Genomic DNA, 13,823 nt, shown 5'->3' with positions numbered 1-13,823 from the left:
AGACGGGCTCGCTGGCGATGAGGTCCTTGATCTTCTGGAATGCTGTTCGTTATAGTTCTTCCCATATAAATAGCGTGTCTTTGCGGCTGAGGCTTGTGAGAGCTGCGTTGATTTTGCCATAGTCTTTGATGAATTTGCGGTAGAAGTTGACGAAACCTAGAAATCCTTGGACTTCCTTGAGGTTGTTGGGTACCAGCTATTCCTTGATGGCTTTGACTTTGTTTTCTGACATACAGACTTTTCTAGGGGTGATAGTGAATCCGAGGTATTCCACCCTCTGTGTGTGGAATTCGCTTTTCTTAGGTTTAACTAATAGCTTGGCTTCTTAGAGGGCTTATAAGACGTGGTGTACGTCTTCCTTATGTTTCTCAAGTGTTGATAAGAAGATGAGGATGTCGTTAAGATAGACTACTACGCAGATGTCGACGTATTTGCGTAAGACTTAGTTGATCATATTTTGGAATGTTGCAGGGGCGTTAGTGAGGCCGAAAGGCATGACGAGGTACTCAAAATGTCCTTTTCGTGTTCTGAAAGCAGTCTTCTATTCTTCTCCTTGCTTCATTCTGATCAGGTTATAGGCTCCTTTGAGGTTGAGGGCTGTGAACCAGTTGGCTCTATAAAGGAGTCGTCTCATCTTGTCGATAAGTGGCAGTGGGTAGCAGTTCTTAATCGTCATTTCGTTTAGCATGCGGTAGTCGACGTATAATCGTAGTTTTCCGTTCTTCTTAGGTACGAACAGGATTAGGCTTCCTGCTGGTGACGTTAAGGGTCTGATATATCCCTTCTTGAGATTTTCTTCAAGATACTTATCTAGGGCTTCTATCTCTGTCTGGTTGAGTCTGTAGATTTTGTTAAAGCGTGGTTCCTTCCCTTTTTTGAGGGGTATTTCGTGGTCGAAACTGGTGTGTTCAGGCAGTCTGGTTTCTAATTCGGCTGCAAAGAGTTTCTCGTAAACTCTGTATTCTTCTGGGATAGACAGAAGTGGATCGTTCTTCTGCTTGAGATCTATCGTTGTTAGTGGTTGTGATATGGCTTCTTCTGCCTTGAGGTAACAGAGGTATCGTTTTGCTGTTCCTTGTCGTATTGATTCGTTTGAGGCCTGATTCTTATAGGGCTGCTCAGGGACTGAATCATCGTGGTCCCAATGGAGTTAGCCTTTGCTCTAATCTATCTGTGGGTTGCTTGTTTGTAGCCAGGGTAGTCCTAGCACTATGTCGTATATTCCTAGATCGGCAATGTCGAATTGGATTCTTTCTTTTCGATTCAGGTAGCTCATCTCGAGGGGCGCAGTCTTATTATAGATGGTACCTCCTTCGTACTTGAATTCTTCTCCTTCTGCCGTGTGTAACTGATATGGTCGTTCTTTTCCTCCCCATCGTATTTCTAGCCTATTGATAGCTTGGGGGGCAATGAAGTTTGCTTCAGCTCCGCTGTCGATCAGCATAAGTGTTATCTGCTGATTAATAGTAACTTTGAGTTTAATATTACCCTTATATCCTTATGACATTTAATAAATAGATCTTATGCTTATTGCCTGTTATGATCTGTCGTTAGTAGGTAAGTCTAGTTTTTTAACTGCTCTAGTTGTCCTAGGTAGGTGATCTGCTTTCCTTCTCGTCATGCTTTTGCAAGGCTGTTTTCGCAGATCCTAACCTGTGGGGGTCTAGGTCTGTTCTTTGCGATTCTCTAGGTTTATGCCTTTTCTTAGTAGTAAACTTAGCATTCGTCTTATTAGCATTCGTCCTATTTTATGCCGTCATCATATTAACATCTCATAGGGAACTAAGGACTAGGTCTGAAGACTGTAAGGTTGTCTTCAAATAGTACTATAGTCCATCCAATCATAATGGAGGTTAAGTAGATCTCATGGATAGGTTTGTCGTTATGTCTCCTGGGGTAGAACTAGTAGTCATGCTTTTCTCCTATGTGTTCCTTGCATTTGTCGTGGAAGCACTGGGGCTAGAAGAGAGTTTGGTGAAGCTGGTGGTTGCTTCTCAGTGCGGGATGATCTTCCGTGTGTAGCTGAGGGGTGTAGCCTCGGTCTCATTAGGCTGCTGAGGTGCTATAGAAGTAGCGTTATTGCTTGTCTTAAAGCATATCGATTTCTTGGTATCTCAGGAGTTGCTTGATTCTTCCTTCCTGGTCGTCAGGTTCCTCTTCAGAGCTGGAGTCGTCCATACTGGGGGTGAACCTATAGGTGATCTCTGTCTGAGCGCGTTGTTGGATAACGTTGCGAGGTTCATCTGAGTTATAGGAAGAGCTTTCTCCTTCTCTGAAAGTCCAGTTGTTAGTCATACTGAGGAGTTATTATTCTATCAGAGGATTATATTAGTGTTCTGGTTCTTCTTCTGATTCTTATTATTAGTATAGTCTTACTTATCTGTCGTCTTCTTACTAGATTAGCTCTATTTCCTTCTGGATTTGTTGTTCTTCATAGTGGAGTTGTTAGCTAGTTATGCGGGGGGTGATTAGTTCTAGTCGCTGGATTCATAGCATCTCGTTAAGTTGTTCAACTGGTTTTCTAGCCACTTTGCTGTTACTGGAATACATTATTGCCAGGGTCCTAGGATGAGTGTCTAGGATGGTCATATTGTAACCAGACCGTCTAGGGTTGCTATCCCTTAGGTAGTGTCCTGATATTTCTTTGTCTTTGAGGTGAATTTGGCAGTTGTCGTCGTAGCATCCGGTCTATAATTAGGATGCATATAGGGCTTTTGTAATTATGTTGACTTATCGAGGTTGTTCTGCCACTGGTTTCCAGGGAAGCTTCTTAGGCTGTCTGCAGTCTTTGGCGATATAGCCTTACTTGTTGCAGTTGTAGCACTTAGGGTTCCAAGGTTTTTTGTTATTAGGTTTGGTCATCATGCTGAGATCTATAGGTCTGCTGTGTTATCTATAGGCGGTGCTCTGGCAGGTGTTGTTCCAGTTGTTGCAGGGTCTGTTGTCGTTCCGCTGGCTGTTGAACTTCTGTTGAGGCTGCTATTAGTACTTACGTCCTAAATTTAGGTTTTGTCGTTTCTCTCCTTATTCCTTTCGTCGTTTATAGAGGCGGTTGTCAACCTTAATAGTATGTTCGACATAGGCGAGGAAGCTAGGAGGTGTCTCTAGTTTAGCTATTTCGTCTTTAACCTCATCCTTAAGTCCTTGATAAAAGGCAAAAACTTTGCTTTCGTCGGTTATATGGAGTCTTGCAGCTAATCGCCTAAACTCTGCGGCGTAGAGTGTAGCTGACTTAGTTTGTCGTAGGTGGGACAGGTCTCGCTCAGCCTGTCTTCGTTTATTGGGGTCAAGGAAGAGAGATTCTAGGGCCTTGATATAGCCTGTGAAGCTGAAGAAGATGTCCTTGACTTCTTAGCTGTATTTTTCGACAGGGTTGTCAAGCTATTCCTGTTGAAGGGGTTCAAACCAGGTAAGGGCTCGTCCCTAAAGGAAGGTGGCTGCGTGTACAACACGTTCAGTGTCGTTCTGGAAGGTGTTTATATAGAAGGCCTGGTAGGTTCGAACTTATACCAGGTGTCCTTTGAGTTATCCTAGGGTCCTATCGAAAGTGGAAGGCGTGTTAAGCTTGAGGCGTTCTCGTCCTTCGACTGGGGCGGATATAACGTTAGCGGCAGCTTGGAGGGTGGCGACTTCTTTCTCCAGATCCTGGTTCTTGCGGGCTTGTTCCTGGAGTTCGCTAAGGGCTGCTGCGTTCTGGTTGAACATTTCGCGCATTGCCTTAAAGTCGCTGTTGGTCTTGTTGAGCTGGCGTTTAAGTTCTTTGGTGTCGTCCTCGCTATCTGAGTCGTCCTTCATCTTCTGGTCTCCTAGTTCCTGGGCTAGGTTTTAGGTGGCTCGTCCTCCTGAAGTGGACGAGGATCCTAGGGTAGGCGACTTAACAGAGGCGTGGGAAGACATTGTCGTTTATTACTGTTAGTAGGAATCAATAGTCAACTTACTGAACAGGAGCAATCAAAGTGTTACGGTCAGCTATCTGACAGTAGGGTCTGCTAACAGAAGCTGGGGATTAATACGTTCTAACAGTACACTAGGTCGTGGTCGTAGGTCGTAGTTCGTAGGCTGTAGTAGATCGGGTCTTCAGAGGCTAAGGTGATCAGTCTTAGACTCAACAAGTGATTCGCAGTGAAGGTAAGCTGAGAGTATCCGTGAGGATGAATACTAAGTTGATTGCTGAAGAGCTATGGAAGTCTGACCATAAGCCGGGCTCAGGGTTATACTATATACAAGTTCTGAACAGTGCCCTTGTCTCTTGTTACCGTTCCTAGTCCTGACGGGTTCCGTTCACGCCAAGTACGGCTTCTGTATTCTTGGCGTATGGATCTAATCTCTTATCTTATCGTCATGTGACTTGTACCATAGTTCTTCCGTTTCCGAGTGAGTCCCTGTTGTTCCCGTGATCCTGCAGTACAAATGTCCTGTCCTAGCCGCCCGACGCCTGAGTGGGTCGTTCAGCTGTTATCCTTGTTTACGGGTCGTAACATAAGGCTTCTCTCTGGCTACTAGACTTTTCGAGTAGCTATATTTAGTACTTACGCTTTATATCTCTCGTTAAAACTAAACAAAGATAGTAGATTTCTGATTAACTTAGACCTATCTGTCACGCAAGAAAAGATTTCTAATTAATATTTATAAGAAACGAATAACGCTTATTAGAAATTCTGCTAGGCGAGACTTTAATAACTACTGACCAGATGGTTCAGTACGACTATTTAGCGCCTCAATAACGAGGGGGGTGACCAGCGGTCGAACTCTGGTCCACCACCTTGCACGCAGATTAAGAGATCCATCCAAGATGGGAAGGCTTTAATGCAAATTATTAAGCAGTCTACGAATGCTGAACATAGAAATTCGTTAAAATTACCCAGACCTTCCAACATAACCGTTTGTTGCACTATGGAGTAATATTGTTGAGCAAAGATAACTTCACACATCAATTCCTATAACACCAAGCTATTGCTTCCCCTGCTGAGCCACTAATTTCAACGCAGATTTTCTAAGGTCGTTTTCAATGAGAGATGATCAGCAGAGACTCAGGAAAGCTCGCCCAATATTAGGCTTATTGGTCCACGCATCAAAGTCGGCTGCAAGGGTTCTTTCTTTATGACTTATGGAAAAAATGCACCTTTCCTAACGCATGTTTTTGAATGACCCTTCACAACCTGCCGCCGAGGTTTTAACAATCTGTCGTTAAGTCATAACATCGCGAAAGATATATAACTGGTAAGAGCCACCCCTCCAGGAGCAGGATAGCTAACACTGAGACGTCTTTTTCTCAGACAACATGCTTGTTGTCTTAGATACGATATGTTGCTCTTTATGCTAACAGGCATAGTAACAGCAGCCGGCTAAATAAGTCTTAGGCTTTAGGGGTATTTATAAACATTCTTCCTAACTGTTAGCAGCAATACATCCTCCTTAACATATATTAGAGTTTTAGACTGACTGATATAGTGGATTCAACGTTATAGATTGAAACGCCGCCTAATTGCAGTCGCAGTTCTAGAGTAGGGTGACGCTACTCTCGCATGAATAGACATCTGGAGGGCGCCTGCAACGACGATGACGGCTGTGGCTGGGAGCCTCGCGGCAAATCTGGAATCGCAAATAGGGTAGATACTTAGCTGTGTCGCAATTCTCAGCTGTTGCTCAACGTCGTCTAGGCAGGGTCTGGCACTGAGGGCCTGTCTCTAAGTGATATAAGTAAAGACTGAGGAGATAATAGATATAAATAATCCTAGTACTCTAAGCATAATAGCAATAATAGCTTTATTTCAAAGCGATATGTTGAACGATCGTCCTTTCTCGCGATATTAGAGAGGCAGAAGGAGAGGTTTTAGAGATAGGCATAGACTCCTGGCATCGCCTAAGTGCTGAAGTTTAAATACTGTCGAGGGGGCCTTCTAGTTTTTAATGTTGCAATAAGAAGAATTTGCACTGCGTTTGCTCTCCTGCATATCAGTTGATAGCAGTATGAAATTATATTAACTATACTATAAAGCTTATGCTGCACTGTTTGTAACTTTACGCTTGATGGTCCTTTTAGGAATACTTTCTAATTTATCTATTATCGACATGAGAGAGTAAGTTCATCAGATTCAAGAGAAACTCTCCTAAGCTTAATATTCTTAAGAGGGAAGTAGGTAGTTATTAGGTCAGACTTAGACACTATTACACGATAGGCTTAGGCTAAGTCGGCCTAGCAATAAATAACACCTATAGACGACAGGGTGAAGCATTAATAAATAGTGTGGTGATTTTAGACTTCACTAAGCCGCCTCACTGCAAATAGGGCAAAAACTTTATTCAGAGATCTTCACATTCAGGTCGTATCTTAGTGCATACGATCGAGCAGTGTGGCGCAGCTGAGCCCCCATGAAATCCAGGAGCTCTGGTTTTAGGTGGGTTTTCTTGCTCAATCCATCCAAAGCGTTTTACATAACGTCTTATATTGTTCAAACAACAGCGACGAGGAAGGGTAATTAGGGAGTACTTGACAATCGTAATTAGGAACAGCATGGCTTGCCTTGTTGGCCTGAGATTGCGCCCTTGTAATGGAGTGAAAGTGGGCCCCGTCCGCGGCTAGGTGCTGCAGAGAAGGGATAACGAGATGGGAAACATTCGCGACTTCGGTCCACGAGGAGGGAATGCTTGTAATGCCGTCTTCTTCTCTGTTTTCTTCAACAGAGGCCCGCTGCGAGCCGTTGAGTTCTTTTGGGTTAACTTATGGCTAATTTCAAGGAAAGCGGCGATTCGAAAGGGCAAAGCAGCAATAATTGCTTCTAACGCCAGCCGTGCTTCAGTGTGCAAGCTATCAAACAGGAGAAGAAGGGTACCTTAGCGGTGAAGAAGAACGTAGCGATAAGATGACGACTTTTGGCGAGGGGCATCAAGGAGAAATATCAGCTAAGTTCACCTCTCAGTCCTCCAGAACCGTCCGGGGTAAGTGGGGACAAGCCTACCTCGACAAGGGGGGGGGATTTATTTGCTCGTTGTCCCCCCCCCCCTGTCACACCAAAATGCTTCTCTTGACAAGGGGGACAATTTTTGCTCGTTGTCCCCCCCCCTTGCCCCCTGTCACACTAAGATGCTTAACTCCTCTTGATAGCCAATAGTTCAGCGAGAGCACGACAAGGGGGGCGAGCAACCACTGTCAATTGCTCGCCCCCCTTGTCGGTGGCCGCTACATAGTAGAAGTCAGTGTTGTTGCGATGGTCCAAGCGCCGAAGCAACCGTCAATCGCTGGAACACCCAAGCCAGATGAGAAGAATTCCGCCTTCCGACCACATTATTTCTGCCAAAGTCACATGACGCCACGAACAAAAATAACACTCAAAAACTAGAGTTGATATATGAGATGTTGTTGAGTACTCATACCTGATGAGTTGTGAGAAGGCATCGAGAGTAAACGTCGTTTAGCTACTGCACTTCAGAGCTTGCAAGCTGCCCATGCGGCCATGCCCCAAACCAAGTTCCCATGCCTACGATGGTTCGGCCTGATCTATTGCCAGCGAGTATTTCGGTGTTAAGAACTGACATTTGTTCTTTATGAGCCAGTCTTCTGAAATATTAGGGGTGATTACCGCTGCGAAAAGTAGTCAGGGCGCAGTTGGTAAACCTGTTGATGGAGGGCAGTGACAAGGGAGGGGGCCCAAAAACCGTTTCTTGGCCCCCCACCCCTTGTCACGTTCGAGTGATCCGCACGCGAAGTACTAGTGCAGATAAGCATGAAACCAAGGCAGGAAGCGTTTGGTCCCAAACCAAGGCTGAAAGAAGCATACATAACCATTTCAACCAAGAAAACAGCCAATTATCGTTTTGGATGAACGGACTCGCCAGTTGGAATGGCAAACGTGCAATCTCCGTAGAGTTGCATCAACAGCCCTCCACCTCAGCCTATCAGATATGCATCCATAAGATACACACGTTTTCAGTGGTGTACGATCGGCGGTGGTGTTGCGTGCGACCTGGTATCCTACTCTCGCAAAATGCACATGGTTTCGCTCTTTTCTTTCAACGGATGCACTTAACTTTCGTACATCACCCCTGTAGAAGTTGCCCAAAATGAGAGGTAGACCTCATGACCTTGAACTTCTTGGTAAAAACAAGGCTGTCAGAGAAAGGAGACCTCGTGATATACCTGCTCGAACTTTCAGTGGAAAATTACGTTTCCCTTCCGGCAATCCAAGAAAGGGCGTTGGAGGTGGGGCCGAGAATTTTCGGCAGCGTCCGGAGCTCCACAGTCATGTCCGGCCCTCGCATGAGGGTCGTAATATCACGCATAGAATGTGCGTTAAGTACTTCTATAATACCCGCTTGGAGATCGAAGGTCACTCGTATGAGAAACCTTGGTCGAGGCAGACGGGATGCGGGCAGTTGGCCATCAGTATTGGCGTGAAGCGTCCTTGATTGACAGGGGGGTCGCCCGGCGGGCACCCCCCCTGCCAACGGCTTGCGTCGTCGGACCCTCTAGCCAATCTTCCATGTTTGTCGAGATAACGTCGTTGTGACTGTATGTTCAGAGCATTCCACCGTCGGCAACGTGTCAGAATAGCGCCACTTATTAAATACGATATTTCCAATGAATTAATCAATGTGCACAATGCAATGAGAAGTAGAAAGCCATAGGATGGGCTGATATTATAGCATTCACTGAGATAAGTACTCTTAGATTTATTCTCTTGAAAAGCTTGGCAAAGTATACTGGGGCTAAAACAGAGAAAAGTAAATAACGTACTGTTGTGTAGTTCCTGCACTATGACGGTCTAGCATTCTCATTTGTACGAGTGTGTAGGAGAGCAGGTTGCTTTTCTATGGTGTTGTCTCGATCTCTGATTCCACATAGCTAGAGCTTAGCTCTTTTACTTTCGGTATCAAATTGGATTGTGGCTTCTGACCGTTCATGAGTACCCTAACTGTTCTTGGCCCCAATCTCAACATACGTAGCTCGATGTTTATGAGCATGAATTTAGCAAGAGTCTCTCATCTTCTGCGGATCAAGCAAGTCAAAGATAGGTTGATCTAGGTGTGCAGTGATCTAAGTCCGTAGAAGACAAGCTCCCCTTCTCATCCCAACGTAGACAGTTCTGTGACCAATTATCCCTGGAATCAGATGACCTTCTCAGCAGCCACACGAGGGGACCTAAAAGAATCTATGGGAGTCATTAGCAACAAGATGTCGAATTAGAACAATATTTATAAAAGAAAAAAGAAGATCTTTACATTAAAAAGCCATCTAGCAGCAGTTTGGTACGCAAGACGGGCATTACATGTCAAATTATCAAGCTAGCCATCTCAAACTTCCGAACCCACACTTACCGCCAAAAGAAAGCTGTAGACCTACATAATGCACTAATCTCGAATTTCCAACGATGATTTCGAGAATTTGCGTCTATTCTAAAGGCACTTTTAGGGAGTTTGATTGTTACCACTTATGATGTCCCGATCAGCAGACTTAATCAACCCCATGTTACTTCATGGAGTGAAACCACTGTTCAATCTGCTAGCATTCCTCGTCGAATGATCGATTTAGTATTTCACTCCATGCCCCCGTCCTCTATTACTATGTAGGCGTTCAGATATATTGCGGCAATCACACATATCTAGGGACTGTGTGTGTAATGACGTGAGACTACCAGGAGTGCCGAGTAAGCCTGAACCAGTGCTTGCACTATGGTAAGACTCTGATGATTTAGAAACGCCGCCATGAAACTTGTCATAGCAGCGTACAGTGAGCCGTTGCTTCATAAGGGTGAGACTGCTGATAGGCGGCATACGCTCAGGGGCAAGGCTCTTCGCTGATTCACATAACGAAATGATGAGGTATAGTACGCCTAGCTCAAGGAGTTGATAAAAGTGACGCGATAGCACTTCCAAAACAGGATTGTATCGTTCCAGGCCAATAGAGCCGCATGTGCATGAGATATTGGTCTGAATGAGTGTCAAGACCCTGCGGCTCACATCCGTTAACCCCTCTGTATTAGCCCCGAAAGCTAAGCATAGCGAACAATATTCCCTTAGTAGTCATCAATACACATGTGTTCTTGGCTTCTGAAAAAGGCCAGTCATGGGCCAAAAACGCGACAAAGCTGCTGTAGGGAATAAGATTTCATTTGAAATCGCGAAATGAATGCAGCTCAAGATACCTAGTCGAAATGTGATCCTCATCAACCTGATACAAATAATATGTGTTTCGTTGTCGACTATGCAGTGATGCATCCTACAGATTAGGACACATAAGTTCCGGTCTTAGGTTTCAGCACAAGTGCCTTCCAACTGCCCAATCTGCTCTCGTGAAAGGCGACATCTAGTGCTCGTCTCCTATGAACGTGAAACAGCGTCTGCATCACGCGGGTGTGAGACTTGCCGACATACTATTTTTCCACAACGTCGACGAAAGGATTTGACCTGCTCGTCCATAGTAGAGGTCGGTACTATATGACGGCTCTTGCAGCTTACCACATCTGCGATAAGCCGACTGCATCCAGTATCATTTCCACAACATAGTTCGGCAATAACCCACCGGCGGTGGTGTCGCTTGCCACTAGTCACCGCTGTGCTTCATGTCTATCAGCGACATACGCCCGGAAGATTTGACTGTACCGTGCCACTGCATACGATTCGCAGCTTGAAGGTTCCCAGGAAAGCGACCCGAGGCTTCATCGGAAAAGTTCCTGGAAATGGATGAATGCCGCTTGCCGATTTCTCAGGAGGAGTTCACCTGCAACTGCAATCTCACCGCCGATCAAATGATAGTCTGGTGTTTGCATCTTACCCGAATGCAAGCCTCTGAATCAGTGTAGCGAGCAGGACTATGGTGACAGGGGATTAGTGCGCTAATCAGTTCTGACCCTTGGGAACTTTTGAAAACCACCCATTCGGCCTAGAAGTCTGAGCGCAACCGCCTGCCTGATGAAGGCCGAACAAATTCGGCAGGCAAATGATCTATCTCTAACTGTCGAAACTTGAAGAATTCTGATGATACTCAGTGCAGAACACCTGTTGAGCCGAGTACGACTCAGCGTATGGCTTCATGATTCAAAACATTCATCAGTAATGGTTGAACAAGTGCTCGACAACGAAGCCTGCGGGCGATTCGGACAAGAAGGTTTTCCACCATGCAGGTGAGGGATACTCCTCATCTCACGACGTGTCCGCATGACAGCAAACAATATGCTCCCGAATGAGCAACTTGTCTGACTTGAAGCGTGGTCGTTGCGTTCATTCGAAGAAGCACCCTCTCGCAATGCTGTTGCGAAACTACGAAGTTTGTTGCACTGGAGGTTGTCTCCCAAAACATGTCATTACAGCGACTGTACAAGCCTCACTGCCTGGTGAAACCCTCCTTCGCAGCCATCAAGCAGCCAAAACAAATGGCGAGCAGGTATTCAACCGTCGGTCGAATTAGAAATTGCTGCTCTCCAGTACCGAAGGGCAGCCGTTACAGCCTATATCCCGCGCCGTAATACAGCTCGCGGATAGGTCGGTCTAGACTGCGATGCATCCATTCAACTCCAATGAGTCGCAGGTAGTATCAGATGTGGAAAATTTCGCCGTACTGCCGTCCAATGTCCTGACAAAGCGGGCACCGCCAGCTTGGGTCGGGCCCGGTGTTCTAGTCCCAACTTCTGTCCTGAGGACACACCAAACTTTACTTTCATGCGTCAGGTCCCGGCCAAAATTTCTAGACCCTAAGATGGTGGCAGCAGTTCTTGAATCAATTCAACTTGCCAGCTTCACGACATGGCACCCGCTCAATATTTCGCTGACGTTGGAGACATAGGCAGAAAAACTTTTTGAATATTCCATCGTTTTACCGACATATGTTCGTTTTCGTCAAATACAACTTGGGGGCGGAAACCGCTGTGACAAGATAACACCCGTTGCATCAACCATTTCACGAGGCCAACAACTCCGGAGCATTACCAAATCTCGAGTGTACGAGAATCCTGTATACGGTATAGCGACGTCTAATAAGAGAATTTGACAGCCGGTTTCAACATGGGAACGCCAAGCGCCATAGCATCGAGATCTGCAAAACCGCCATATCAGAGGCCGATATAGCCATTTACGATAATATCTCCATAAGACACCAGAAACTCATCACGAACTGGTCCCCGAGGCGGAAACTTTGTTGACATTCTCTCCATAATTCTCGAAACCGTCGGCGTTCTCTCTGACGACTAATAACGTGATACGCGGCTAAAAGCGCATGAATCCTCGTGTTGGTCCGCGTATAGGGCTGGGGTTGGGGAAGACGCCACACACCCGTGTTATCACGAGTGGATCTGCGTACGACTTCACTACTACAGCTCTGAACTGTAATCCGTCCTGTTGATCGAACTTAAGGTGAGTGATCGATCTTCAGCTCGACTGAGATGCCAGCCGCTTCCTTTATCTACACCAATATGCCAGAACGACCTGGGGCAGTCGGAACAGCCCCGCTGCCGGAAACAGGAAAGTGGGATGCACGGGTTCCGTTCCGACCCCGACACCAGGACCAGCGCGTCGGATTCGAGTTTCGAACGGCGTTCTACAGCGCATGTCACCAAGGAGTCTTATTCAGAACCCTCGTCAGAGTTCGACCAGTCACAACGGCAGTCCCTGTCCCCATGGCTGTCAGCGGCCGATGGGATTCCTGCAGAGAGAAGTTCTCGATGTGCTGCCCAGCGCCCAGTGCCGCGTTGCCGTTGCTGGGATCTTCGTACTGGGTCCGGCAGTCACATTGAGTCTATTAGGCTTTCGTTACCTGTGGAATGGTATTGTCGCTCTCGCATGCCACGGCCGGTGAGTTTACGAGATTTCACGTAATTAGAGTTCTACTGCTTCTCGCCGTACCCCACCTGCGGAAGCAGCTTGTCACAGAGCTACCCCAACTTGGGGAGTTTTGTCGTCGTATCCCACCTGCTTGTCCCACCCGCGCGGCACGCCTTACCTGAGAACCGCTGGATGATTCCAGAAACGAATTCGAAAGGAGTAGTCCGGCGAGTTGATATCGCGAGTCGTGCCCCTGCGCCGCTGCACTGCAGGTCATCGCATGTCAGAGCAGAAGATTTGTTGTATATCTCATCCGTAACTCGTTTGTCTGCTTTCCACGCGAGACACGTTCATGGATGGAATGCCGGAAAGGTGGATTGCCTCATCCGGAAAGAGGAGATGTAAGCGCCAAAGAAATAACCAAATTAGGTCACTGCTTCATCCAGTCTGATAATGGCAATCTCTCAGTCTCGGTATCGAATCCCAAAAGCCACGACTGAAGTAAAGATCGTAATCAAGAGTCTCATTGGCCGCGCCGTATTGACAAGCTTGCGGAACTGTTCGTAGTTGTTAGAACATAGGATGAGAACCTATTCATCGGGTTGCCCTACAGCCCATCGACGTTTGAAAGTGGAGGAAATGTTGGGACGGGGGATACTGACCTGAGAACCGGCCACTATAGAGTTTAACATAACATCGAATCAGTGAAACAAAGTTAATCGCACGCTGCTCTGACGGAAGTGTTCAGTCTGCCTTAATATTTGACTCACGTAACATCAGCCGAAGTCCCACATACCACATTAAGGCATTTGCCGTCATCGATCGCGATCGCGAAGTCACCTCTCTACCAGGAACGAGCGGAGTAAACCGCGTCCCCTGATCGACAGGTTGCCAAGTCTCTATTATTAAGTACTCGCCTGTCTGCATTGCTTGTCAAGTTGCCAATGGTTTCACTGCCAACTTGTCCGCATCATCAATGGCAACCCGTACACCTATCCAAGACTCAATCCATGCGTTTAGCCGCAAGCAACGGAAAGTACGGCAGTCATGTAACGCGTGCAGTTCTCAGA

General features: G+C 46.4%; 1 protein-coding gene across 1 annotated transcript; it reads right to left on the bottom strand.

The window, feature by feature from the left end:
* Positions 1–541: 541 nt before the first annotated feature.
* On the bottom strand, positions 542–2,295 carry Tf2-6 (Transposon Tf2-6 polyprotein; the record flags this gene model as incomplete). The annotated part of the gene is made up of 2 exons (XM_037315578.1): positions 542–1,005; positions 2,181–2,295. 2 exons carry the CDS (start codon positions 2,293–2,295, stop codon positions 542–544), a joined length of 579 nt encoding a protein of 192 aa, XP_037186234.1.
* Between the last annotated feature and the right edge of the window lie 11,528 nt (positions 2,296–13,823).

This window comes from Colletotrichum aenigma (genome assembly GCF_013390185.1).
Source record: "Colletotrichum aenigma strain Cg56 chromosome Unknown KSG_Cg56_contig01, whole genome shotgun sequence".
NCBI lineage: Eukaryota > Fungi > Ascomycota > Sordariomycetes > Glomerellales > Glomerellaceae > Colletotrichum > Colletotrichum aenigma.
This window is presented reverse-complemented; position numbering and strand designations above follow the sequence as displayed.